The sequence below is a fragment of the Bipolaris maydis genome, assembly GCF_028858645.1.
Source record: "Bipolaris maydis strain C4 unplaced genomic scaffold PSV08scaffold_16, whole genome shotgun sequence".
In the NCBI taxonomy this organism is placed as follows: domain Eukaryota; kingdom Fungi; phylum Ascomycota; class Dothideomycetes; order Pleosporales; family Pleosporaceae; genus Bipolaris; species Bipolaris maydis.
In genome coordinates this window covers 314,079-339,840 of record NW_027093872.1, presented here as the reverse complement: position 1 = coordinate 339,840, position 25,762 = coordinate 314,079, and the positions used below count along the sequence as shown (strand labels likewise).

General features: G+C 51.2%; 7 protein-coding genes across 7 annotated transcripts; 3 read left to right on the top strand and 4 right to left on the bottom strand.

The window, feature by feature from the left end:
• Nucleotides 1–71: 71 nt before the first annotated feature.
• Nucleotides 72–2,307, top strand: PSV08DRAFT_210468 (uncharacterized protein; the record flags this gene model as incomplete). Its single annotated transcript, XM_066092087.1, has 1 exon — nucleotides 72–2,307. The coding sequence occupies one exon, from the start codon at nucleotides 72–74 to the stop codon at nucleotides 2,199–2,201; it is 2,130 nt and encodes a 709-aa protein (XP_065948067.1). The 3' UTR covers nucleotides 2,202–2,307.
• Nucleotides 2,308–3,164: 857 nt separating this feature from the next.
• Nucleotides 3,165–4,332, bottom strand: PSV08DRAFT_366034 (uncharacterized protein; the record flags this gene model as incomplete). Its single annotated transcript, XM_014223476.2, has 1 exon — nucleotides 3,165–4,332. The coding sequence occupies one exon, from the start codon at nucleotides 4,330–4,332 to the stop codon at nucleotides 3,271–3,273; it is 1,062 nt and encodes a 353-aa protein (XP_014078951.1). The 3' UTR covers nucleotides 3,165–3,270.
• A 1,185-nt stretch (nucleotides 4,333–5,517) lies between these two features.
• Nucleotides 5,518–7,913, top strand: PSV08DRAFT_366033 (uncharacterized protein; the record flags this gene model as incomplete). The annotated part of the gene is made up of 3 exons (XM_014223475.1): nucleotides 5,518–5,550; nucleotides 5,603–5,801; nucleotides 5,854–7,913. 3 exons carry the CDS (start codon nucleotides 5,518–5,520, stop codon nucleotides 7,911–7,913), a joined length of 2,292 nt encoding a protein of 763 aa, XP_014078950.1.
• An 847-nt stretch (nucleotides 7,914–8,760) lies between these two features.
• Nucleotides 8,761–11,953, bottom strand: PSV08DRAFT_210458 (vacuolar protein sorting-associated protein 35). The gene is made up of 7 exons (XM_014223474.1): nucleotides 11,797–11,953; nucleotides 11,045–11,679; nucleotides 10,452–10,995; nucleotides 9,930–10,404; nucleotides 9,335–9,880; nucleotides 9,136–9,282; nucleotides 8,761–9,083 (listed from the first exon to the last, which is right to left on the bottom strand). Exons 1-7 carry the CDS (start codon nucleotides 11,928–11,930, stop codon nucleotides 8,922–8,924), a joined length of 2,643 nt encoding a protein of 880 aa, XP_014078949.1. The 5' UTR covers nucleotides 11,931–11,953; the 3' UTR covers nucleotides 8,761–8,921.
• A 190-nt stretch (nucleotides 11,954–12,143) lies between these two features.
• Nucleotides 12,144–13,084, bottom strand: PSV08DRAFT_335103 (uncharacterized protein). The gene has a single exon (XM_014223473.2). It carries the CDS (start codon nucleotides 12,981–12,983, stop codon nucleotides 12,414–12,416), a length of 570 nt encoding a protein of 189 aa, XP_014078948.1. The 5' UTR covers nucleotides 12,984–13,084; the 3' UTR covers nucleotides 12,144–12,413.
• A 1,441-nt stretch (nucleotides 13,085–14,525) lies between these two features.
• On the top strand, nucleotides 14,526–16,598 carry PSV08DRAFT_356356 (heterokaryon incompatibility protein-domain-containing protein; the record flags this gene model as incomplete). Its single annotated transcript, XM_014223472.2, has 1 exon — nucleotides 14,526–16,598. The coding sequence occupies one exon, from the start codon at nucleotides 14,526–14,528 to the stop codon at nucleotides 16,596–16,598; it is 2,073 nt and encodes a 690-aa protein (XP_014078947.2).
• Nucleotides 16,599–16,981: 383 nt separating this feature from the next.
• Nucleotides 16,982–25,196, bottom strand: PSV08DRAFT_231182 (uncharacterized protein; the record flags this gene model as incomplete). Its single annotated transcript, XM_014223470.1, has 6 exons — nucleotides 16,982–20,303; nucleotides 20,357–20,540; nucleotides 20,599–23,770; nucleotides 23,823–23,930; nucleotides 23,995–24,894; nucleotides 25,074–25,196. The coding sequence occupies 6 exons, from the start codon at nucleotides 25,194–25,196 to the stop codon at nucleotides 16,982–16,984; spliced, it is 7,809 nt and encodes a 2,602-aa protein (XP_014078945.1).
• Between the last annotated feature and the right edge of the window lie 566 nt (nucleotides 25,197–25,762).

The following is a 25,762-nucleotide window of genomic DNA, read 5'->3' as shown; positions in this document are numbered from 1 at the left end:
TATGCACACGCACTACTGAGCATCTTGTTTCGTGATCATACTATATTGCGAAATCCCTTCGCATCGGGCTCATGCCTGCACAAAGCCAGGCAAAGCGCCAATCCGCACCTCTGTCCGAAGAGAAGCCCGCCAAACGCACTCGTGTGTCACGAGCATGCGACCAATGTCGCGTTGCACGTGAGAAGTGTGATGGCCTCCAACCAACTTGCTCTACTTGCTCAGGGACCACCAGAAAATGCTCCTACACGGCAAACCCCAAGAAGAGAGGCATCCAGCCAGGCTATATTCGCACCCTGGAGTTGGCACTTGCATGGCTTTTCCAGTATAATCTAGACAACGAATCTGCCCTCAAAGAGAAGTTAGCACAGGGGGGTGCTTCGTCGTTACTCCTCAGCCGTGACTCGAAGGAGTCTAACAAGCTCCACAGGCGATGGCGCAAATCTAAGTTCTACATCGACGTTGATAAGCAGCTGTCTGGAGGAGAGCCTTCAAGACATGAACAAGCTACGTCACCCGGTTCTTTTAGCAGCGATGAGGATTCAGATACCGAGGAGCTTTTAAACAAAAAGGCCAGCCGTAGCCAAGCAAGTAATGTTGGATCCCAGCACAATGTCGAGCCTTCAGGTGTTGCACAGATCATAGCAACGTCGCATAAACAGCCGGCCAGCATCTGTGCTCCAGACACAATCCCGCAGGATAGCTGGCAACTTTTCGAAGTATACTTTACTAATATACACTCCTGGCTTCCCATATGCGAGAAGCATGATACTCTGAAATCTGCCTATTCCTACCCTCTGCATAGCCATTCCAGCAATCCCGAACAATCCGTTTCTGGGACGTATGCTGAAATGTGGAGTATCCTGGCAGTGGCATCACTGTACGACGCAAACCCGAACGACTCCCTTAATCCGTCATCGACAAGGCCTATGAAGCTGTACGAGACCGCAAGATCCATGATACCAAGCGAATCTGGACGTTTCGATGTCGGACATATCAGAGCTCTTCTGAATATGGTCGTATTCAACATATCCCGAATGTTGACAGATTCAGCCTGGCTGCTCGTTGGTTATGCGTCAAGAGCCCTGGAGAATGTAGACCAATCGACACTGTTGGCAAACTCTAGACACAAGCATGTCTACTACGGATGCTTACTCCTCGACGGCATGCTAGCATTTCAGCTCAACCGCCGTCCTCACTTTAGGAAGACCGATCTAGCGCACCTTGGGCCTATTGATGAAGACGGTTTGGAAGAGTGGCAGCCTTGGTCTGGTTTAAATGACCCTACGCACGCTAGCAGGATGACTCCACTACTTTCTCTAAGTACGTTCAATAATGTCATTGAATTGGTTGACATACTTGTAAGCACTGGGCGGCAGTCAGCGCAAGATGCTTACCAAGAAGAGGCTGTTCAGCGTCTTGAGAGGTGGAAAACGGGTCTACCCTCAAAAGTGGACGCTTTGTTTTCCAGCGGCTCCTTTTCGTTGCTCGCCCCGCCGACTGCCCTGCTACAAGCGACATATCACTGCGCTTGTTTTATCTCCCACCCTTCTGATATAAGTTTACAACTGTTCCTCAAGGGACTTGACAAGTGTCAATTGGACATTGGTGTCCAACGACTACCCGTACCGATCAAATGTCTGGTTGTCACTATCAGCAGACTTGCTAGTCAACTCAATCTGCGTGAAACGACCCGCGCCCAGCTACAAAGGTTGCGAACGGCCATGTTATCAACATTGCCTCAGTTGCATCATGATGATTCACAGGCCCTTGAGAGCTCCATCATGCCGGCCAGACGATCTTCAACAGCCATAAATCTGTCAACACCAGAATCACTCCAAACCGCAACTCCTGATGGCCGCAACGTGGCCCAGCCAACAATAGATCCCCTCAATGACTTCTTCTCTGGGTCGTATCCAACAAACCCATCGTATGTGGGAGTGCCTAGTCCATCACAAGCTGACCCACGATACCCTGAGCTCACCAGCGATCTCGAGACCTTTTTTGACGAACTAGCTTCACTTGATAGCGCGACTCGGCCGGATAATCAGCCGCAATTCATGCAAAACCTTGGTTTCGGACCTGGAGCAAGCATGGCGGATCTGTTCAGCGAATACATCCCTATGCAGTCGTCGAATTTTCTAGTCCGCGACGACGTGGCACCGACAAATCTTGACCAGTATGTCTTTTACGATGGGAGCTGAGTAGACAGATAATCACGCGTCTAAGCTTAATTCATGTTACGCATTTAGCAGTTGCAGTTGCTTGAAGATCATTAGCTTTTGATCGTTGAATTTTATCACTAAATTTGACCAACCTGCCAGTTTACAAAGCTATGAAATTTCACAGGAAGATTATTGGTCGCACTTTGCATTTCTGCATGCAACACCCCTTCGGAACGGGTCCTTTGATTCAATCCTGTCCTTTTCTAGGATTGCAGGACTTTTTGCCTGGCTGTATCTGGTGTTCAGGGTAAATTGCCGCTCGGATGATACAATTTATTTAGTACTTATCGAGCCGATCGAAGACACAGATTCGCGTACTCTTTTCGGGCAAGAATGAAGAACTGGTCCAACACCAGGCGAGCGAAATCCATGCTTCATTTCCAATCACGCATATGAAACCATTTCGTGCCCCCGGAAGAGTAAATCTCATAAAGTTTACTCAATGAAAAAAAGATTCAAATCAAACGTCACTCATCCTGCCCATAACCCTCGGACATATTCCCGAACAAAAAGAAAGAAAGAAGGAAAAGCACCAAGAAAACAAAAAAGGGTTTCCCTCATCAGACGGAAATGTACGCCACATTTCGACAGCGGTGTTTCACAATCTCTCCCACTGCCAAATTTGTCAAGGCGATCTGGCAGGACAGGGGGATATGCTTTTACAATTAGTACAAAGAAATTGATAATACTACCTGGATGTGTTTTCCCAGGACCGCGGCATAATCCAGAGGACTCAACGCAATCGACATCTCAATCATCGTCATTATGCTCTTTGTTCGACCATGTGGTGTAGTCCATGAAGACTACTGATTAGCATCACATTATGCGAAGAAGAAATCTAGCAGAAGGGGGAAGGGAAGAAAAAGGAACGTCGAGAATGGGTGGATGGATGTATAATTCTATTATTTCTTCAGACACGAAAGCAGGGTATCATCGCAATCTAGACCAATGGAGACTACAACCATTCATTCATGCTTTCCTCCCACCCCCTCCACTCCTTCCTTCCCCAGCACTAGAACGAAAAAACAAGAAGAGAGACAGCATGCAATCAGATATCCGTCATGCCATCCAACCCCCCTATCTCCCTACTAAACTGCTCAAAGTCGACCCCTTGATCCTCAAACATCTGCTTTACTTTTGCGGCCGCAGCAGCTTGTCGTTCGGGGGTAAAGCCACCAGGAGCACTACTTTCGTACTGGATGAGCTCGACCCATCTGAAGAACAAACTCTCCTTGCCCATGGCCGTCAGCTTGTCTTTGAAGGCAACGACTTTTTCCCTAGCTTCTGTTTCCGAACCTTCATCGAGCTTGGCGCAGTCCCACACAGCCCACTGACCATTATCGCGCTCCGCGTCGCCAACGTACACGAAAACGCTTTTGCGGACGTGGTCGAGCGTGATGTCCTTGCGATCGAGGAGCTGCGTGGCAGCCACCATGCCAAAGAAATCGAGGTCGAAATCGGCGTCCATGAGCATGTACCCTGTTTTCTCGCGGAGCCGCTGCTTGTCCATGGCCGGCAAGATGCGCGTCTTGAAAAAAGGGCTCTCGCCTCCTCTGCGCCCGCTGCTTCCCTCTGCCTCACCCAACAAATCCTTTGCACCCCACCCCCTACTAACCCGCACATAAATCTCTTCATCTCTAAATCCGACGTTCCAGCGCCAACTAACCGGGTTACCGGGCTGCTCGACGAAGAAACTCCAGGGCCACGGCCCCATGATGCGGAAGAGGAAAAAGTCGAAGAGGAATAGGAGCATGCGTCTTCCGACTTTCCAGAGCAGCGAGCCCCACGTGTTGGAGGCCCAGTATATGGTTGTGTAGTTGGCTTGTCCGAGGACCGACTTTGCGATTTCAAGATAGTGGGGACTGATGGTGTACAGGCGCCATAGCAGGAGGAGCACGAAGCTGGCGTTGAGCAGAAGGGGCACGATGAAGATGCGGCGTTTGAACCATGCGGGGTGGGAGTCCACGTGCGTTATGTAGACGAGCGAGCGGTCGAAGGTGTAGAGGAGGTTTTCGAGCTCCGGGGGTGCGGGTGTAAAGGGCGGTGGGATGGCCTTTTTGGTGACGTTGTTGGCCTGTTTGCCCGCGCGCGGCTTCGCTTTGGGCGGCATTGCGAGTGTGTGATGGGCAGTCCGAGGGCTAGCTAGGCGGCGCCGGTGGCATTGGTGATGGCAAAGAGGAAATTGTTGGTGGTGTTGTTGTCAGGTCTAACGGACGAAGTTGTAGGTTTCAAGCGTCATTCCGATGGGTTTCACCGTGCCGAAAATCTGGGGTAGAAAGGACATGCATGCTGCATCCATTGGCAAAGGCGGTGGGTGGGAAGCGGCGTGTTTGACATGATGCCTTGAGCTGGTCCTTCTTGCAAGGTGTGTGGCCTTGGAGAGATGAGCTTCTTACTTGTTGATTCCGGTCATGCTTTGCAGGCACAGACACAATGGCATATATCAAGCATTCCGCATCTACACCATGATGCTCCGTGGACCCCGAACAAGCAAAGTCGGCGCCGGCCATGCGAGGGCCGATACAGGCGTCATTGGTCGGCAATCATATACCGTTTCCACCGATCTCTCACCACTTCCCCCCCACTCAACGTCTAGTAAGCGACAGAAGCAGATCTCCGGCTTCACTGAGGAGACCCGGCACCACCGTCGTCAGACCGTCGATAACGTCAAGAGAAACAAGTGCCTGTTGGCGCAATTTGCTAGGCGCTGTAACACAACCGCAAGCGTGCTTGTAATGCCCAAGACCCAGAGCCCACGCCCAGAGGGAATTTCCCATATAGGAGAGCAAAATGAAGAGCAATGTTATTCACCAAGGAAAAGCACGTTGCCCTAAGAAACGGTCCTCGGAAGGGCAACCAGTCTTGGCCCTCTAGATCGACGCGTCTATCTCTGTCTTTGCACACCATGAGCGCGGAACGCATATACCATTGAGCAGCCAATGCCACTGCGGCTTTGAGCTGTGCTACCATGGCCGAGCTGAGCTAACAATGGGGCCGCATATACGTGCATGGAACCGCTACCCCCTCTAATTCAGACTAATTACAGAGTCGTCACGATTGTACACGCTGGTCATGCATTTTGCTTATGTATGACCGTCCGGCCCCTTGGTCTAAGCCATTGCCAACTATGATTTGAGCCCCAGCAGTCGCGCGGCCATCCCAGTGTGTGCACCTGATATACGCTATCTAGTCCCGTTCTCTTTGTCGAGAGAGAGCCGTGTTGGCTTTTCCTTGATCTTGTACATCCTTGACTTGGACATTCTGCGCGCTCCCCCTAACTAACAAACAGTGAAGTATGTCTTCGCAACAAGGAGCACAAGGTCCTCCGGTATGTGTGGTCGAGTGTCAACATATGAAACGCGTAGCTAAAATTCAAACAGGATAGCGTAGCAACTGGCAAAGGTCCCCCGTATGCTCCTCGCGATGCCGGGTTAGGCGGATCGCCTGACATTCTGCCTGATGTCCCCATCGCAGTCATTTTCCTCGTTTTCTACCTAGTATTTGGTGTTATTCACATTAAAATCTTCAAAAGTAATAAGCATCGCGGACACAAGTTTATCTTCAATGGCGCAATCTTGGGTAAGCTTTCTTAACCATCATCACGATACACTGACAACTAATGCGCTTATAGGTCTTTGCAAAATTCGAATCATTACCATGGTCTTACGTATCGCATGGGCAAACTACCCTAGAGATGTCGGCCTTGCTATTGCAGCAAACATCTTTACTTATATCGGCACCATCATCTTGTACATGGTCAACTGGTTCTTCGCTCAACGTATCATCCGCGCCCAACATCCCAGTCTAGGATGGTCAACACAATATCGCCTATTCCATAGAGGTGGGCTGGTCCTTTTGGTCTTCACCTTGCTTGGTCTCATCGTAAGCCAAATCTGGAAATTCTTCACTCTTACGCACTTGAAGCAAGATGCCTTTCGAGTCCTCTTCCTGGTCGCCCAAACATATGCCACGGTCTTTTGTTTCGCGCCCGCCATTCTGGTTGCTCTCTCGCTTCTCATTCCGCGTACCGAGGTTGAAAAATTTGGTGCTGGACGTCTACGGTACAATATTACAATTCTTGTTATTTCGGTATGCATTCTGTCGATTGGACAAGTGTTCCGTTGCGTTTTGGCCTGGATTCCGCCAACCCTGATGATCGATGTTCAGCGCGGAAATGTGGCGATACCCTGGTATCTGTCCAAAGCTAGCTTTTACTGCTTCAATTTCCTCACCGAAATCCTAGTCGTCATGCTGTTCGCCGTCGTCCGTGTTGACCTACGCTTTTACGTACCAAATGGCGCGAACAAGGAAGGAGACTATTCTAAGAGTCGCCTTGATTTCCACAACGACGATGAGAAGACCCCGGTCGAAGAAAATTGCACAAAAGAACCCATGATCCACCACAACGACTCGAACCAGACGCTACATCGATACCAGTCTTCCGTATTTGAGGATACCCAGACGCTTGCCGACTCGCTACGATATCCGCACTCGACTTTAGAGGTTGACGAAAAGACTGGTAGCTGGAAGGTGAAACGTCTTTCGACGGATTCAGGAAGAAATCCACATAGTGCAATGCTAGCGTCTAAATCAGCTCTGCATTCAGGCCCCTCAAAATCAACGCTGAACACAACTGCATCCGGGAGCACATCAAATGACAGAAACTTCCGCTCAAATAACAGTACACCCCCAGTTCCAGAACTTCCTGCCGAATGGCCATTACCTGATGCCGCGCCACCACAAGGCACGAATCCTGTTTTAGAGCATCCGAATATGATATCTCATAAGGTTGTAACTCGGAAACAGACCTTTGAGCTAGAGAATCACGAGCTGAACAACGTCGACGTGGGTGATGCAGTTACGGATGCACTGGCGAGGCTAGAAATGAACAGTGACAAGAAAAAGGCCAAAGCACCCGTGAAACCACCACTCGCTCACTACCGGACCAAGACGCCCATCCCAGCATACAAATCCACGTCCGCTATAAAATCCGTGGCAGAAAGTCACTCGAATCTCCCGAAATCCGCAAAGTACAAGGCCTACCCACCACCCAGAGAGCCCGTCCGCCACCGAGCCAGTAGCACACCCCTCTCCTCTCCCCGTTATTCCGAGGACGACTACCTCCCGGACCTCCCCAGAACGCACCGAGCCGCCCGTTCGGTTTCGATCTCGCACCAACCAGCCAACCTCTCCACAAGCCCCAGTCTGGAAATTATCTCCCTCCTCAACACAATGAGCGGCCCCCAATCCCGCATCATCGATGCCTCTCTCCTCCGCGAACCCCTCACAGCAAACCCCACCCACCTCGAACGCAGTCCCATATTAGTATCCCAAACACAACCCAGACCCCAGCACCACCACAGAAACCACCCCTCTAGTTCGAACATCAAGCCCAACCCTTACACTCCTCCAAACCGCACAATCCCCTCCAACAACAACAAAAACAACAATAACAACTCGCATTTCCTACACCCAGACCGCGATGACGCATCCTCTACTTCCTCTTCAACACACGACAGACCGTACACCCAAACAAGTTCAAATTACAGCCATGAGTACAGTCCCTCGAGCATAGACACCGCCGAGAAAGCCTGGGCCCAGGAGGAATTTCGAAGATTCAGCTCAGAACCCCTTGCTGTGTCTTCGACGGCGGGCATGGCGCGCGCGGCCAGTCAGTTGCGACGCGTTTAGTAGCTATGCTGAATGGAGGGGATGGGATGTCTAACAACCCCCAAAAAATTTGCTCCCCCTCCAATGTCTTTTTCGTCCATTTAGTACGTAGTATCCCCCTGGCATTCTTTTTTTTTTGAGCGGGTAGGAGATTTGGATATATCCCCCTTGTTACTTTACCTACTGCACACATTATCTGTTTTTTTTTAGGACCGACTACCTTTTCTCATAACCTGGCTGGTGGGAAAAGGGCCTTGACGTTTTCTTGATAATTTTCTTCTTCTTCTTCTTTCTGGATTCCTTTATCATGATTATGCGAGAAGGATGGGGCGCGCTGTTGGATTACGGTTGGGGGCTTTTCTTTTTTTTCCTGGAGATATCTACACATGACGCTTTGATTGACGTCTTTTTCTCTCTCTCTCTCTAGCACGTTTTCTTTTCTTTTTCTTTATCGAGATTTGCTTTGGGAGGGGGGTGGGGGGATGGGATTTAGGTTGGGAAAAAAAGGGGGAAAAGGCAATTCCCCCTGTCACGCACTCATTTGAACGCTTTTTTTTTCGTTCCTTCTTTCTTTGTGTATATCTTAGTTGGGATGGGATGGGGGGTGGGGGCGATGCAAAAAAAAAAAGACTGACTACTGGACGTTTTTTTTACGTTTCTTTACTTTTGGTTTCGTTTGCTAAGGCGAGAGACGTGAATGGTTATGTACAGCTCGATCTGGACATCACATGGGACTTTTTGTTTTCTTTGTAAGGATTAGGTACACATGGGATATGGAATGGAAATATCTTCTTCGTCGCTATAAGAATTCACAAATGCAAAAAAAAAGAAATAATGATTACATGCATCACACATACCATTACGGTAATCGTCAACATTCAATGTTGGTAACTTCGTATCATATTCGGTGTACACTCACGTCCATGCATGCCAACATTTCTTATCTCTCACGTCCACTCACACACAAAACTCAACTCACCACCACCACGACAATGTTCATCTCTCCACCATGCAAATTACCTATTACAGCTACTTGGGCGTCGTTACCACACCTTCGTATTCGCGACTTGCTATGTAGTCCAGAGTGCGCTGGAAATGTTTACGCGGGTTCTCGAGGGAAGAAGCGTTTTCGTTTGATTGGAGATTTGAGTGGATGAGTTCGATGAGACCGTTAAGGTATTTGGTTGTAACCTAGTCATGTTAAAAAATCGGTGGTCTGAATTGGATACGACCGGAGACTTACAGCTTCATTTTCTTGGTCAAAGTAGTAAACGTATCTGTTTAGGATCTCGACGAAAAGCTCAACGGATACAGCGGCGTCCATGCAGGCGTCAGCGACGCGGAGCGCTCGTTGTAAGCATTCGAGGACGCGCTTGCCGTCGCGGTAGAGCTGGATTTGTTAGCACCAATGTCATACGTAAAATTGATTACAAACCACTTACGTCCTTCGGGTCCTCCTCACCCAGTGCCCGAATCTCAGTCGCCCACCAGAGGTGACTTGCAAGGTACACAGCGCGGCATTGATCCGGCTTCTTCAGCAGCTTGCTGCCGTGCAGTGCGCACTTGGTAATTAGGGTATCGTAGTTCTCTTTTCCAAAATTTCTAGTAGTGTGCAAGCCGCTTGCAATGACGCATACAGCCTGGAACTGTGCTCTTGAATCGCTAATGGCTTCCTCGTAGATGGTGAATGCCTGTGCAAAAAATTCGTATGCGACCTCTTCGAAGCCGCTCTGGTCTGCTACCTGGCCACAAGCAACAAAGAGACGGAGGGAGAGATCTGCGGAGCCTGTGACCCGAGTGTACAGTGTCGAGAGGGTGTTGTGCATGAACTTGTAAAGAGCTGATGACTGCGATTGCCAGTTGTCTTCAAAGTGTTCGCGCTTCTTGTACTGGCGAGCAAGCTTGAGCGAAGCTGTAATGATAGCAGGGGATGTGTACTTGACACGCTCGTTGCCTTCGGCAAAGGCCTTTCGCGCGATCTGTAGGAGCTAAGTGGTGTTAGTCTTCTGAAGTAGAGGAAACCCTAGTCGAACCTACCTTGAATTGGGTATCATTATCTTTGCCATGGATCAAATGTACTATCCGCGCGAGCCAACCCTGTTCTTCTATTGTCTCCTCCGTCTCCTGTGCCCGTCTCTGAACCGGTCCACCTGGGTATCCTTGCGCTTGTTGTATGCCCTCTCTAATTAATACCTTCAAAATCTCCAACACACTTTCGAGGTTCTCTGCTGTCGCAATAGAAGTTTGGTTTCGCATAAGACTTCTTGCCACCTCGCCTGCTACAGCTCTTCGAGTCGGGTATGGTTGTGAGTGGAGAAGCGGGATGAAGTTCGGTAACGCTAGAGCGGTGAAGAGCGAGATGTAGGTCTTGATAGGAGAAAGAAGGAGACTGAGAATTTGACTCTGGGTAGCCTGGGAGTGGAGGTCTGCGCTGTTCTGGTATTCGGCAACTTTTTGGTTTGCAAAAGTCAAAACTTGGTCAATGTAATCGAGCCGTTCGGGATAGATGTTCCTGTTGGAGTTAGTACATGGTGAACAGAACGAGTCACTGAGACCTACAGCGCAAGGTTTGCCAGTGACACCAACAGTCCAATTGTGTCTTGTATTGGCAGTCGCTGCATCTTCACCAATGTCTGCACCTGCTCGTTAAATATTTCAAAGAGCTTGACATTGTTCGGTATGCCTCGTTTCTTCTCAATTTCGCCGTCTGTCTCTGTTGCTGGGGTCTCTTCAGCAGGTGCCTCAGCAGGAGTTGTCGAGTCTTCTGTGGTTTCTTCTGTGGTCTCGTCCGTAGACGGTTGTGTTTCGGGAGTTTCTGAAGAGTTGCCATTTTGCTGTGCCGGCGCAGGTTCCGGTTCGGCTGCCTTGTTTTCCTTCGCTATCCGCATCTGTTCCAAAAGGTGTGCTATCGATTCCTCTTCTGTTTTCTTGCGCTGTTCTGGGCTTTCCGTTTCGGCTTCCCTTTGCGCATACGAGGACAATCGGTCCATGAGGCCAACGACAATAGCCTTGACGTTGACGTGCGGGTTCAAGCGTGCGACAGCAGAAAGGAACTGATCGAGGGTGTGAAGGTGGAACTCGTCTGGGAAGACCTGGGTGACAACTGGAGCCTGTTAGCTATGCGCTCACATGTCCTGGGATCCAAGAAATACCTTCGAGGAGATATTCTTGCGCAAGCACATCCCGGCACTGGACAATCTGCTCAAGTAGCGGGTTGAGAATCTTCTTGTAGTTGTCTAGATCGACCAGCTGGCTCAAACGGACCAAGTTGCTACCGACCAAAAGTTGCAGTTCTTGTCGCTCCTTGGTCCGCTGTTCCCGCTCCCTCGAGTGTCCCTGGTGCTGCAGGCGGACCCACAGCTTGTTCATCTCAACAAAGTTTGTGAGGATGAAGCTGATGGAGTCCTGCAGGTTGCCCTCGGGCCCATCGCCATCGCCTGAGGGAAGGTGGTCGCGGGCCTGGCCGGCAAGGTAGTAGCGTAGGAAGAGGCCACGGACGGGGTGCTGGACTCCGCGACTCATCTCCATCATGTCCTTCATGATCTCCTTAACGGGCGCATCTTCAATGGCCATGTATACGGTGCCAACGGTGACCATGAGATAAAGGCGGGGGATAATGTTGCCGGCATACTGGACCAACTCATAGAGGTCGGCAAGGTGGTTGACTGGGTGATTCTCGCGCAGGTAGACGGCCAGGTGGCGCAGGGCATCGAAGACAGCCATGTATAGCTCATAGTACTGTTTGGGACCGAGGCTGCTGGTGCGCAGTTCCGAGACGAGCGTCGAGCTGCGCAAGAGGGTCGTCAGCATTGCTTCGGGACATAGCAGGGTGGTTGTAGCAGTTGCTACATGCGAGCCAGTCTATATGTTCATGTATTGCTTCACTCATGGGCCATGCGCGTACCTGCACTTGAGCGCATCCATTAACTTGCCCGGCGTCTCGAGACAGCGCCGCATGAGCATCGTCTGCTGGCGCACCACAGCGAGAGCATCTTCAAGCAACCGGGCCTGGTCTTCTACGGGGGGCGGCGACGCCATTGTGTGTATCCAGGCGAGCGGGTAGTCCGGGGTTGTGGAGTGGAAAGCTCGTCGTGGCTATACCAACCGCCGCCTTGGGCGCACCCGTTTGCCAAGCAATCATGACAGGGATGTCATCTTCTCCTTGGACCTGCGTCATCATCATCATCCTCCCTCGGCCTTTGCTGTTCCGTACCAGACCATCAGCACATTACTCTTCAACACACACATGCAGCCGTGGAATCATTGTTATTCATCTCAGCTATCCATCTAGTCAAACTACATAATACATGCGGCCCAAAGGACCTGACCGTCGCTACAATTACTCCCAGAACGCCTGACCCATGTGTGTCTACATGTATACTTGTCTGCTGCACTAGCGTATCGACATGTCACCATTACTCTTTCGTCGTTAAAATACTGCCAAAGAATAGAAACAGACAGCTGAGCCAGCCTACCGCCTAACCTGAGAGGAAGAAAAGAGGGAACCACTCAGTACCTCGCTTAAGCCGTAGGCGGCGCTGTTGGAGCTGCCACGGCATCATCCTCAAACGTCTTTATCCTGTAGTTGGTGTGCCACATGCCGTTGTCATAGTACTCTGTAGGACCGTCGTCCTCGGAGACAGTGACGGTAATGAAGATTGGCTTTGGCGTCTCGATTGGCATCGATGTGCTATTTGATGGCACGCTCATGGGCGTGTTTGGTGTGGAAATTGGAGGTGTTGAAGAAATAGGAGTTGATGTTGAAGAGACCGGCAGGGAACTCGATGACGCCGCCACGCTGCTTGAGCTTGGGCAGGGCGTAGGTACAGGTGCTGGATTCGGCTTGACGACTGTCGCCGTCACCTCTCGAGTGACTGTCTCTCCTGGGATAACAACCTCAATAGTCGTTGTCGTCTTGATAGTTGAAGTCGGCTCCGCAGATGTCTCGGTCGAATCTCCACCAACGTTGACAACCGCATAACTTTTGCTCCTCGCGACAAGTTTTCCTGCTCCTGCCGAATCAAAGGGTCGTCCACTGGTGAGTGTCGAGAAAAGAGCGGCCAGTGCCAGAATGCGCTTGTTGAAAAGCATGGTGTTGATAAACAAAGGAAGGTGTATGAACAAATCCGAATGCTGACTGTCGTGAAAAAGTGTCGATCACGGCTTGAATTTCGGCTGGTGCTGAAAGAGATCGTTGTGGAAACTACCAGGTCGGTACTCGTATTTGAGATCCATATTCTCCTAGCCGTTGGGTTGCGTAATTACTAGCAGGCTGTAAATGCGGAGGTTGGTGATGGCTGGGGTGGTCCGTGCATTCTAGTAGGACCAGCCTAGAACCACCATTACCCAAACCGCCAACACTGCCATCCTGGAAGTTCTTGCGAAGCCCGTTTTACCCGGGATGAATGACCTGATCATTCGTCACGGGCGCGTTGATAGGCGTGCAAAAGGAATCAGATTACGTTGCGCGCGGCTCAGCACTACGGTGTAGTAATCACGCGCCATCAGTCGCCCTTCCACCCTCTACATCCCTGTCTTTATTATATGTATGCCTAGGTTGCAGCACAGTGCTAAGTTATGCCTAAAGACCGTGGGCTATCCCCTTGTCATATACTTTAGCAGTGAATGGGCCTCCAGCATACTTGACAATTACAGTTTGCGCTTCAATTATGCTCTCTCAACTTACTGGGACAGTCCAAAGCATCCAACGCCTAGTTTTATGCATCTTTGATAATTCTGCGGCACGATCCCACAGATATTCCATATCATGGGGCTAATCTAGCTTCGCTAAAGTCTCCGGTTGATTCTGGAGCCATTGGATTCAAGCGTGCTGATACAACAGCATGCTTAATCGTTGAGGAACACTGCGAAGAACAGTCAGTGTAGAAGAGGACATGTCCATTTTTGAGTTCGGCTCTGCTGACTGAGGGCCCTACACATCACTCATGTTGGCACCAAACTCTTGCTTTAGTGCCGTACGTCTGGTTGACCTCACTTAATTGGGGGAAGGTTGAAACCAATCTCTCTGATGCAGATTAGAATGCGTACCCTATGGTCTAAAAAGATTACCATGCATCGGATCTCAAGATGATTACACCCTACTTCTAACGGCTCAATGGTCTCTCCAATCCGAAACTCGCTTAGTGGAGATAGTCACCCGACGACGTAAGCGCCACCGATCAGCCAATTTTGCGTGTAGAACTTATCGGATTCGCACAGAAATTGCGTGTTGAGCATTCCGAGGAGGTATCACTGCATTACGATGATGCAAGCGTTGTGCGTTGCAGACCAGTCATAACCCTCTCGGATGCCGCCATGCATATCCATTGCCCTGTCAGAATCGGCGTAGTTGCGGAACGCATATGTTGTGTACACCCTTTTCTGAATTCTTCGCCTGAAGAGTGGCTTGAATTCACGACGTGGCAGTCATCTATTCATGAATGATTATCAGCCTGGTGCTTTAACCTTTACTCTTAGTTTGGTCCTTCTACCTGATTCCTCAGCCTGCTCACATACCTCACTGCACCATATATTCTCTCGGGCAATTCGTTGTGTCCAACAGTCGTCACAATAGATACACCGCGGCTCACGCTTTTCATCTCAAAGTACCTCCAAACCTGTTTCATGTTTGACATGTCGGCCAGGAATCAGCCAGCTCAATCACCCGCATTCGAGTCGACAAAGAAGCGACCGCTTGAGACTGAGTGTACATTGGACTATAGTGTGAAGAGGCATCGTACCACCGATTCACAAATTACAGAAGAAGATTTCAACTACATTCCCATCAATTCGAAGGAGGGTTATGTACGAATTCTCACAATTCAGCCTGGAGAGTTCGAATCCCCACTCGAGGTCGACCTTGATAAATGTTATCAATTCCCACGATTCAGATCATCGCAGCAGTTGGAGGAAGGATTGAAACCGCTCCAAAGGTCCCATTCATCGCCTTTCGACGCGCTTTCTTACACATGGGGCTCGCCAGCTGATCCTGAAACTCTCCTGATAGGAAGCCGTGAAAAGGGCAAACTTCATATCACGCAAAATCTGGCCACTGCCTTACCATACCTCAGGTTTCCTGAACGAGAACGACTAATATGGATTGATGCGATCTGCATCAATCAATCGGATTATGATGAGAGAGCTTTGCAGGTACAACTTATGCCAGATATATACAAAGCAGCCGAGCATGTTGTGTGCTGGGTTGGAAAAGAGAGTGATAACTCAGCAATCGCATTTGATGCAATCCGTCAGTTAGATCGCAAACTTGATGTCAACCTCACTGAGGACACTGCAAAGCCAAGAGCTGAAGGAGACGAGCATTGGGCGGATATATCAACTCCACTACCGTTTGACGATCGTGTAATGCAGGCTATCTCGGACTTGTTGGGGCGTTCTTGGTTTGAAAGGCTGTGGGTACACCAAGAAGTACGTCTGGGTAGCAATCGTGCAGTACTGCAATGCGGAGACCTCTCGATCGAGTGGCACAAAGTCGTACAGGCCAACTGGAGTTTCCGCTTTAAGCCGTGGAGACACATTGTGCCTCTGGAGTTCAGACGACGCATGGGAATTGTCAACCGAACCAACTTTCCGATTGCTACAAATATAGGAATAATCATTCGCCGCACCTGTCGCCTAAAGTGTTCAAATCCACGGGACAGAGTTTATGCAATGAGAAGTACAGTACGACAGGAAGAGCAAGATATGCATATTGATGTGAATTACAAGCTGCCGGTTGGGAAAGTATACCAGAGTTACGTCGAGCGATTCATCAGCCACTTCCAGAGCCTACGCTTGCTGCCTTTTTGTGAGCTGCAGGATCACTCCCTAGAGATGCCGACGTGGGTTCCGGACTGGTCTCATCCTCCGAACACTAACTATCCCCGTGCTGCTCGATATGCTTCCGGCTATATGAAGGCAAATGTGCTCAGCATCTCAGATGAGCGTCTTGAAATCGCCGGAATGCATATTGGAACCGTCGCCCAACGGACTGTTGTCAACGCTGGCGGCACAGACGAAGCCAGCATAGTCCAGTTCATCAGAGACAGTGCGCCTCCCGGTATTCTAACCAGTGTTCACCCAGGAAATGTGCCAATGATCGAAGCCTTCTGCTGTACGCTTTGCTTTGACGTTTTCAGGGAACGAGCAGTACCCGAACGCGCCGTATTTCCCTCTTTCACCTACAGTCTCAAATTTCTCGAAAGCATCCTGACCGCCGATAGCGATGCATCGAAGCTGAACACACCTGAGACGACAACGTATCTGAGATATGTAGCAGACGCATGTAAAGGCCGCAGCATAATAAAAACACGTTCTGGACATATTGGTCTTGCACCCTCAATATGCGAGCCCGAGGATCGTATTTATGTATTTCCTGGCTGCCGTGAACTCATAGCCGTCCGAAAACATGGCTCAGATTCGGAGTTCAGGGTTGTCGGACATGCATATGTACATGGTATGGCTGATGGTGAACTGATATTTGGACCGCTTCCGCGTCACTATGATGTGGTCCTTCATTCTGAAGAGGGCGCACTGAAAGGTCTGCAGTTTCGGAATAGTAAGGATGGAACCCTTGAAGAACAAAACCCTCGATTGCGGGATTTTTGCGAGGAAGATTTTGTGGAAGGCCTGACTGGGTTGGGCAAGGCGCCAAGATTAGAAGTCCTCAGGGCTAGAGGTGTGCCGTTGGAGACAGTGATATTGGTGTAGGAGATAATGTAGATGTGCTGATTGATAGTTGGTTCGGTGCCAATGCAAACAAAGTGACATCTAATTTATATGCTCATGACAAGTTCTGACATATATTTAGATACTATTGCTATCAATCACTTCTTAGTATACATGCACATAGCGAAGTTGTAAAATTTAGAACACAATTCATTTGTTCTAGCCCTTAGGGTCATTACTATTACAAGACGGCGTGAAGGACTTGGGCCTACCCAAACCATAAGTACGTACCATAGTAACCTTGGCGGCGAAAGCGAAGTGGGGCCGCATCCCAATCGGACCTGCACTCGATGATTGCTCCACTACCATCTTCCTTTCCTCCTTCATCAACACATTACTAATATACATCATAGCCATCATGGAACTCATTTGGCGGCAATAACCTGCTCTGCAACGTGGCAGCACAACTCAGCAGTCGACTGTTTCTTCAAAATGACAAATACAGGAACCTCTACGCCGAACTGCTTGAGGAACCAGTACCGCAGTTCAACCGCAATGAGCGAGTCAACACCAAGCACATAAGCCGGCTTACCAACATCAAGACTCTCCGCTGGCACTGATAGCGACTTGCTCAACTTCCCAAGCAATGCCAGCGTTACAATCTGCCCGGCCTCTTCGGTATCAGCTGCAGCTCTGATAAGCGCTAGGTAGTCAACTGCCGTGGCCTCACCCTCGCTGCCACCTTCAGCACCATTGACCAGCTCAAGTTGGCCCAGACGAAGTAGATTCTTGAAAAGCGGCTTGCCTGCCCAGTGCAACACACCATCCTGGAACATCCTGTATAGTTTCACAGGCTTGTCATGGATATTGACCACTTGCGCCGCACTACCCGTGCAGTCATACTCCGGATCGCACAAGACGTCCAGAATTGCCATTAGTTGCTTCTGCGTCAGTCCACCCAGACCAGCGCGCAAACTCTTTGTCACGTCTTCGAAGTTGTCGCTCGCCCATCCAGCCTCCAGGACCAAGCCGAGATCAAATGAGACTCCCTTTAGCCCATTAGCAGCGCGGTGCCGAGCAAGCCCGTCTTCAAAGGTGTTACCGGCTGCATAGTTAGCTTGCGCGGGGTTGCCTATGATGCCACTCATAGAAGAGAGGAAGACCATGAAGTCCATATCCTTTGGTAGGAGCTCGTGAAGGTTCCAAGAGCCTTGGTACTTGGGGGCTAGAGCACGGTGGTATTGCTCGACGGTCATGTTGGAAAGCATGTTGTCTGACAAGACCATTGCTGCTTGAATACAGCCTTTGATGGGCGGTAGTGTCTTGCTAGCATCCTCAAGGGTAGCCTCGAGAACAGCGCGGTTGGAAATATCCGACGCTGGCGCGTGGACCACGACGCCCTGCGCTTCCATCTCTCTGATGAAGGCAATTACGTCGGCGCGCCCGGCCACACCTCGAGACGAGGTGACGAGGAAATGCCGGGCACCGCGAGAGACCATCCAGCGCATAATCTCACGTCCCAACCCGCCCAAACCACCGCTGATGACATAAGTAGCCTGTGCCTCAAAGCCGTATGCCGGTGTTTGTACGGGTTGATACACTACTAAATCACCCGCCATCTGAAAATCAATGACCGCCTTGCCAGCAATCTTGCCTCCCTGCAAAGCACGCATCGCCTCTTCAATCTTGCTCGGCGCAAACGCATGCAGCGGTTTGGGGTTGTGCAACCCAGGGTTTGCTGCAAACAGACTGAATACATCGTCGAGCACAAGTTGCATGAGTGGTTTGTTCTCGGCGTACATTCCTGCAACGTCGATAGCCGCAAAGGTGACGTTGCGTAGGAAATGACCCATCTCGAGTGTGTTGTTGGCAAGGATGTCAGCTTTGCCAATGTCAATGAAGCGGCCGAAGGGCGCAGTGCAAAGCCACGAGTGTTGGAGGAGTTCGCCGCCGAGGGAGTTCAGGACGACGTCGACGCCGCGGTTGGCTGTGGCATGGAACACGTCGTCAACGAAGCTGGCTTCTCTGCTGTGGAAGATGTGATCGTCTGCGAGACCGTAAAGCTCTTTCACCAGTTTGCGTTTCCACTCACTTCCTACTGTGACGAAGACCTCTGCCCCACGCAGCTGCGCGAGCTGGATAGCAGCCTGACCAACCGCACCTGCTCCGGCGTGGATCAATACGCTTTCACCCTTGCGCAGCCGGCCTACATAATCAAACGCATAGACAACTGTAGCCCACACTGCAGGGATAGCAGCCGCGTCCAAGAAGGAGATATCCTCGCGTGGAATCTTGCGTGTCGAGGCCTCATCGCAACGTACGTAGGTTCCACAGCACCCACCTGTCGAGAAGATGAAGTACATGACACGATCGCCAGGTTGTAAGGTTTTGCAGCCTGGACCGACGCGGGTGACAGTTCCTGAGCCCTCGAGGCCGAGGCCGTCGCCAGGCACCTGACCCAGGGCGATCATTACATCACGGAAGTTCAAGGAGGCAGCTGCTACCTCGATTTCTACTTCACTTGATTGCAGCTGGGTGCTAGGAGTAGGCGTTTCGATGTAATAGAGGGTGTCGAGGAGACCGGGCTGTTGGATGGTCAGGTTTATGCGCGGCTTGGGGGCGGCTTGACCAAGTGCAAAGCTGAGCTTATCAGGGAGTTTGGCACGCGTGGCAAGAGTCTGATTAACCCTCTTTTGTGGGACGATGCGCGGGATATGGATAAGGCCGTTGTGAACTGCATACTCCGACTCGGCATCTGCGCTCCTGTTTCCTCCCGCTTCGTGGAAGTGCTCGAGAAGACGTAGTACATGGCTTGATCCTTCAGCCAGGTCCTCGGTTTCTAAGCTCAGTGTGATAAAGGACTGATCACCCCGCTCAGAGCAAACACTTCTCGAGAAACCGACTGCCATCTCAGCGGTAGGGTTGCCAGCGCCAGGACTGCCGCCCCGCGTGAGCCAAAGGACTGTTTTAGCATCCAAACTAATTTTCTTGAGTGCTTCGAATTGCGGCCCTGCGATAGTACCCAGAAGGGACGTGGTAATCTCAAGCAAGCTGAGGACCTTGGTGTTGCTCAGTTCCAATCCAGCGGCAACCAGCCCTTCGAGAGTATACGCTTCAGTCTTGCCGATCCATGGGACGGCGGCGAGCTTCGCCTTCATCACATCGACATGAGTAGCCTGCGCGGGATCCGCAAGAATGACCCAGCGCTCGGGCAACGCTTCGGTTTCAACCTCCTCTGGCCTTGTTGCGACGAGCGTTGAGACGCGGTGGCGGGGTTTGTACTCGTTATCCCTGAACACCATGTCTACACCTGAGAAGCCCGCCGTCTTTAGCGCGGTATCCCATCCTTCTTCAGTGAGAATAGGTCCCAGTGCCTCGTCCTCTCCGGGCACAGCATCAACATCCTCACCGTCCCACCAATGGCCTTCACGCATCCACCATCCCGGCAACAAACCGAAGATGATGCCGTCACGGATGTTGTCGACAGTGGTCTCCATCATAACCAGCTTACCGCCAGGGCGTAGGAGAGCGTAGAGGTCGCGAAGGCACTTCATGAGATCTGATGTGGTATGGATTACGTTACAGGCCATTATCACATCGTAGCTGCCGAGTTCAAAGCCTTGGAGGGATGGGCAGATTTCAAGGTCAAGTTTGGCGAAGCGCATATGTTTCTCAGCAAAGGCAAATTTTTCTCGCGCTTTTTCGAAGAAGCCGACTGAAACATCGGTGTATGCGTACTCGCTAAAGCTGCGAAAATGGTCAGTAGAAGGGAGAGGAGGGTGATGCCCAGATCACCATACCGAACTAATCGATCGCCCTCAAGGCCATCAGTGTCAATCAAGAACGGCAGCACCTTACTCGTGGCACTACCCGTTCCTGCACCAACCTCGCAAATTCTTAGTTGAGGATTTGCGTGTGCTAGCATGTTCATATATGCGCCAGCTTTGCGGTAGTGGCGCGAGTAGAAGTCGCAATGGTAGAAATCTGTCCCCCCGTATCAGTTTTATTATTGCACTCTCTCAGCCTGTTTTGTTGGACTTACCATTAGCAAGATTACCCTCGAAGATAATCTGCAATGCATTATCTGCTCCCACCAAAATGCCATAGAGATGCTCGCCAGCCTTCTTCACTAGCTTCTGGGTTGGCTCATTATCTGCCTCACGCAAGACATCCTCGATAGTCAAATGGCCTAGCCCCCGCGATGCCAACGTGTACTTGTGCCTATTGGCGCGGACCTTGCGCAGGAAATCCACATACTTGGTCAAATGGTTATCGAACTGTAACGGTTCGCCATTCTCTATCTTGTCCAGTGCTTGTTCAATGAAGTACAGCGCAATAGCATCAGCACGGTCGACAGCCTCGGCGTCCTTAGGGTCCGGTGAGAACTGAGGGTCCCGTGCATAGAGGTCCTTGAGGTGAGCCTCAGTCTCGCTCTTACCTAGCATTGAGAGATCGGGCTTGAAGTCAATGCCGTACGAGAAGCGACTGGCACCGTCGTCGTCGTTGCGCGCGCTGCTACCGGCGCCGGCGATGACTGTTCCACGCTCGCCCCTGGCGACGATAACAGGCTCGCCGGTCTCTGCAAGCAGGGTGCTAGCATCCCACTCAAACTCCCTAAAGGTGCGAGCCACCTCCTTTGTCGCGATGTGCAATAGCGGGTTACCGGGCAGTGTGAATAGTTTGTGTGAGACCCATAGCTCTTTGAGGTTGCTGAACATGAGCGTTGGAATTGCCTCCCATCCACCCATACTGAGCGAAACAAATCCCACGTGGAAGACCGAGTCGAACGTTGTGGGGTGAATCACACAGGGATCTTCATCGGCGTATGGCATATTCTTCGCATAGTCCCGTAGCGCAAGCGTACCCGACGCACATCCGTTGCGAGAGTACTTGATTTCCCTTAAGCCCTGGAAATACGGCCCGTAGTCGAAACCAGATTTTTTGCTCAAGTTCTCGTACAGCTGCCCGCTCTGCACACTCAATGTGCACTGTCCCGCCGTGCTTGCATGCTCCTGGCTTACAGCGCTCGCCCATCTAGCTTTGCGAGCGGCTGTCTCAAGCGAGGCCTCTGCTTCCTCAAGCTCGACGCGGATGCTTCCATATGCGCATTCAATCCACTCATCGCCGCCGAGTGTGAATACTCGCCAGTCATACAAGCGTTGCGCAGCGTCTTTGGCGGTATGCCGGCGTGGTTGAAGGTAGATCTTCGCCTCAGTGCCTTTCTCTGACTCATTCACAGGGATAGACCGCATAAACCTCACATTTTCAAGTCTGTACCCGCTGATCTCCGCACTGGGTGGGAGGAGCTGCCGTGCGGCTTCGATGGCCATGACGAGCATACCCGTGCCAGGGTAGAGTGGAGAGCCCTCGAGGGCATGGTCGACGATCCATGGGGCTTCAGCGAGGCGGATCTTGTGGTGCCATGTCGGCTGAGCGGAGTTGAAGTCGTTTTCGCGTAGACCAAGGAGGGCGTGTCGGCGAAATGGCCTCTGGGAGTAGAGTGCACTAATCCGAGGTTCGTCCCAGTAGAGCTTGGCGCGGGAGAAGGGGTATGAGGGGAGGTCTGTCACACGCTTTGGCTGGGTTGTGGGCTGGATGGAGGCCTGGTTGGGGAGGTTTAGGTTGATGGGGATGCCGACGCTCCAGAGGGCGCCGATGGTTTCGAGAAGTGAGCGGACGTCGGGTTTGCGGGGATCAAGTACGGCAGCGTATGACCATTTATCCTCGCCTTCTCCGAGTTGTGAGAGGATATCTTTAACAGGCCGTCGAAGAGCAGATTGCGGCCCAATCTCAACAAGGAATTTGTTGGCTTGCTTCCGCTCGCTGACGAGTGCTGTTACGGCATCGGTAAAGAGGACTGGGGAGAGGAGGTTCTTGACCCAGTAGCTTGGTCTCGCAAGACTTCCCAGTGTGACAAAGTCACCCTCTGTGGACGAGAAGAAGGCGACTCTGCTAGGTTGTTTCGTGTCCCTCACTACCGGCGCGGATATCCCAGCCAGTAAACCCTCATACTCAACCGCGCCATCACGTAGTGCCTCAGAGTGGTACCCGATAGTCACAGGCAACTTTCGTGCGAAGATCTCCTCAGCATTTAGCGTATCAAACAATTGCAAGATCGCCGCCTTTGGACCTGATAAGGTCACGTTAACCGGACTGTTCTCACACGCGACCGTCACGGTTGGCTCCGCCTTCAGATACTTCTGGACAGCGTCCTTGCCCAAGCCCACCGACATCATCGTTGTCGATTCCCTCGCTGAGTCAGAAGCCAACTTGTCGGCCACAACACCACGGAAGTAAGCCACACGACACGCACTCTCGCGGTCCAACCCATCCGCACAGTACGCAGCCGCAACCTCCCCTGACGAGTGTCCAACTACCGCACGAGGAACAACACCCCATGTACGCAGTAGATCGACAAGAGCAATTTGTATAGCGGTACAGAGAGGCTGTGATAGCGCCGGCTTTGTGACTCTGCTGGTCTCCTTGTCCTTTCTGAGCTCTTCTAGCACAGACCAGCTGCTACCGAGAGTGGTGAGATAGGCATCGCACTCCCCGAGGCTTTGACGAAAAACTGGGTAGTGCAGGAGTCCGGTGGCCATACGGGCGTATTGTGCACCTTGGCCTGTAAAGACGAAGGAGAGATCGGGCGAGGATGAGGTACTGCTGAAGATGCTGGGTGAGATGAGGGTTGCGAGGTCATCTTTGAGAGAGGAGACGACGGCGAAGGAGCGGAATGTGAGGAGTGATCGGTGCGAGGAGAGGGTGTAGGATAGGTCTGAGAGGAAGGTTGTGGGGGAGAGGGTCTCGTGGGAGGCGAGGAAGGTTTGGAGGGCTTCTGCTTGACGCTTTGTGCCGTCGCTGTCTGCGGCTGAGAAGGGGAGGATGGCGTAGGGGGTTGTTGATGGAACGGCGCTGTTTCCGTTGGAGTGGCCATTGGCATGTCCATTGGTGTGCCCATTGGCATGTCCATTAGTGTGTCCGTTGGTATTTCCATTGGTGTTTCCGTTAGTATGCCCGTTTTCATGACCATTTGCATGTCCGTTCGCAGGCACAAATCCGCTGACTGATTTATGCAGGCCTTTTAAGCCGCGACTGCGCATATAGTTGTACGCATCGTCAAGGATCACATGAGCATTACTACCTCCGTATCCGAAGGAACTCACTGATGCTCTGCGAACTTCTGATGCTGGCCATGGGATTGCTTCTTTGGGGAACTAGACCAAGTCAATAAGAACACTTTTCTCAGCCTGCAAAAGAGGCTCTTACCGCGAGCTGAAGATCCGCTGCATCGATAGCAGGGTTGACCTTTTCAAACATGGCAATTGGCGGAATTACCGCCTTTTCCAGTGAGAGAACAGCTTTGATGACACCAGCCTAAACCACCATATCAGTTAGCAAAATATAGACGCACATCAGTCAAAAGTCTTCGAAAACTCACCAAGCCCGAAGCACCCTCCAAGTGGCCAATACTCGCTTTGACGGAACCAATGTAAAGCGGTCTATCAAGACTACGACCGTCTCGGAAAGCCTGTCCTATGGCAGACGCCTCAATCGGGTCACCAACAGGCGTGCCCGTGCCATGTGCCTCAACATACCCAGTATCAGCAACATTCAACCCCGCAACACGATACGTATCCCTCAACAGATCCAGCTGCGCCTGCTGACTCGGCTGTGTAATACTCGGCGTCCTACCGTCCTGATTCGCCCCCGTGGCCCTCACCACCGCCCTCACCACATCCCCATCTCTAATCGCCGCATCGAGCGGCTTCAGCAGCACAAACCCGAACCCCTCTCCCCTCGCATACCCATTTGCCTTGGCATCAAAACTATAACTCTTACCGTCTACACTCAGAAATCCGCCGTTGCTAAGCGCAAGCGCCTGGCTTTCTGGCGTGATAAATGTGTTTGCGCCGCACACAAGCGACATGGTGCTCTCGCCCGTCAGTATGCTCTGCACACCCAGATGCAGCGCGTAGAGGCCAGACGAACACGCCGTGTCTACCGTCAGTGACGGCCCTGCGAGATCGAAGAAGTGGCTGATACGGTTACTGAGCATGGATGAGCCGTTGGCGGTAGCGTGGTACCGGGATTGCGATGCGAAATCGCGGCCTGTGATTGTTTCGCCGTCGCGGGAGAAGGATGCACAGTAGACAGATGTCGGAGTCCGTGAGAGGGATTCCATGGGGATGCCGGCGTTTTCGAAGGTGCGGTAGGCGCCTTCGAGGAGGCCGCGTTGTTGCGGGTCGAGCACTGAGGCTTCGGCGTGGGACATGTTAAAGAAGGGGGCGTCGAAGGCGCGGGGGTCTTCGGTCATGAAATGTGCATTTCTGATGCGAATCTGTTGAGTTTGGGGTCAATTGGACTGTTTGATGTTAGGTTTTGCTTTGTAGACTTACGCTGTCTAGGCGGTTTGGGTCGGGGTGGTAGAATGCTGGGGGGTTTGAGTTAGTATGTGGATGTGTGTAATCTCGTGGAGAAGGACTACGTGCAATCTATTTTGAAGCGGTCGGCAGGTACCTCTTTGGATACGTTTCTTGCGCTCACGATTAACTTCCAGAATGACTGTGCTGACACTGCGTCACCTGGGAACTTCATGTTCATGCCAATGATGGCTATGGGCATTGTTTTGTCGTCAGGCATTGTTGCTTTTTGTGATGGTATATCCGTTTGGCTTCAAGATATACCAGATCTTCGACGTTCTGTATTAGTCTTGCGGAAGATGGATGCTTCCAAGTTTCAAGAAGAAAGGTGCGGAAATTATGGTGAAAACAGTGGAAGATGTTGTGGAAATCTGGACATCTTGCATCTGATATATATTCTACACAAAGGATTTCTACTTAGCTCTGCTTGATACACTAGACATTATCCCCGAGAATCAAAGTATATTACCACTACCGAAAAGTTTGATACTTGCCAACTATGCTATCTAGTAAGAGTACCGTATGTTATCTAGGCTCAAAAAGGGAGGCTTGGTTTGTAGCTAGGAAGGCTCATGATTAGACAACACGTGGCACAAAATAGTGTGTTGTTGTAACCTATTATGTCAATTCGCCATAGTTACTTCGTGAGCAAAGGGTACAGGGTAGTAGAAGTAAATCTCCACTGAGGCTTACCTGCATGTTACGGCCAGTCCCGAGAGGGATTTTGTGCACAAAATCCCTCTCGGGACTGGCCGTAACATGCAATCTGATTGGCCCTGAGAGCGT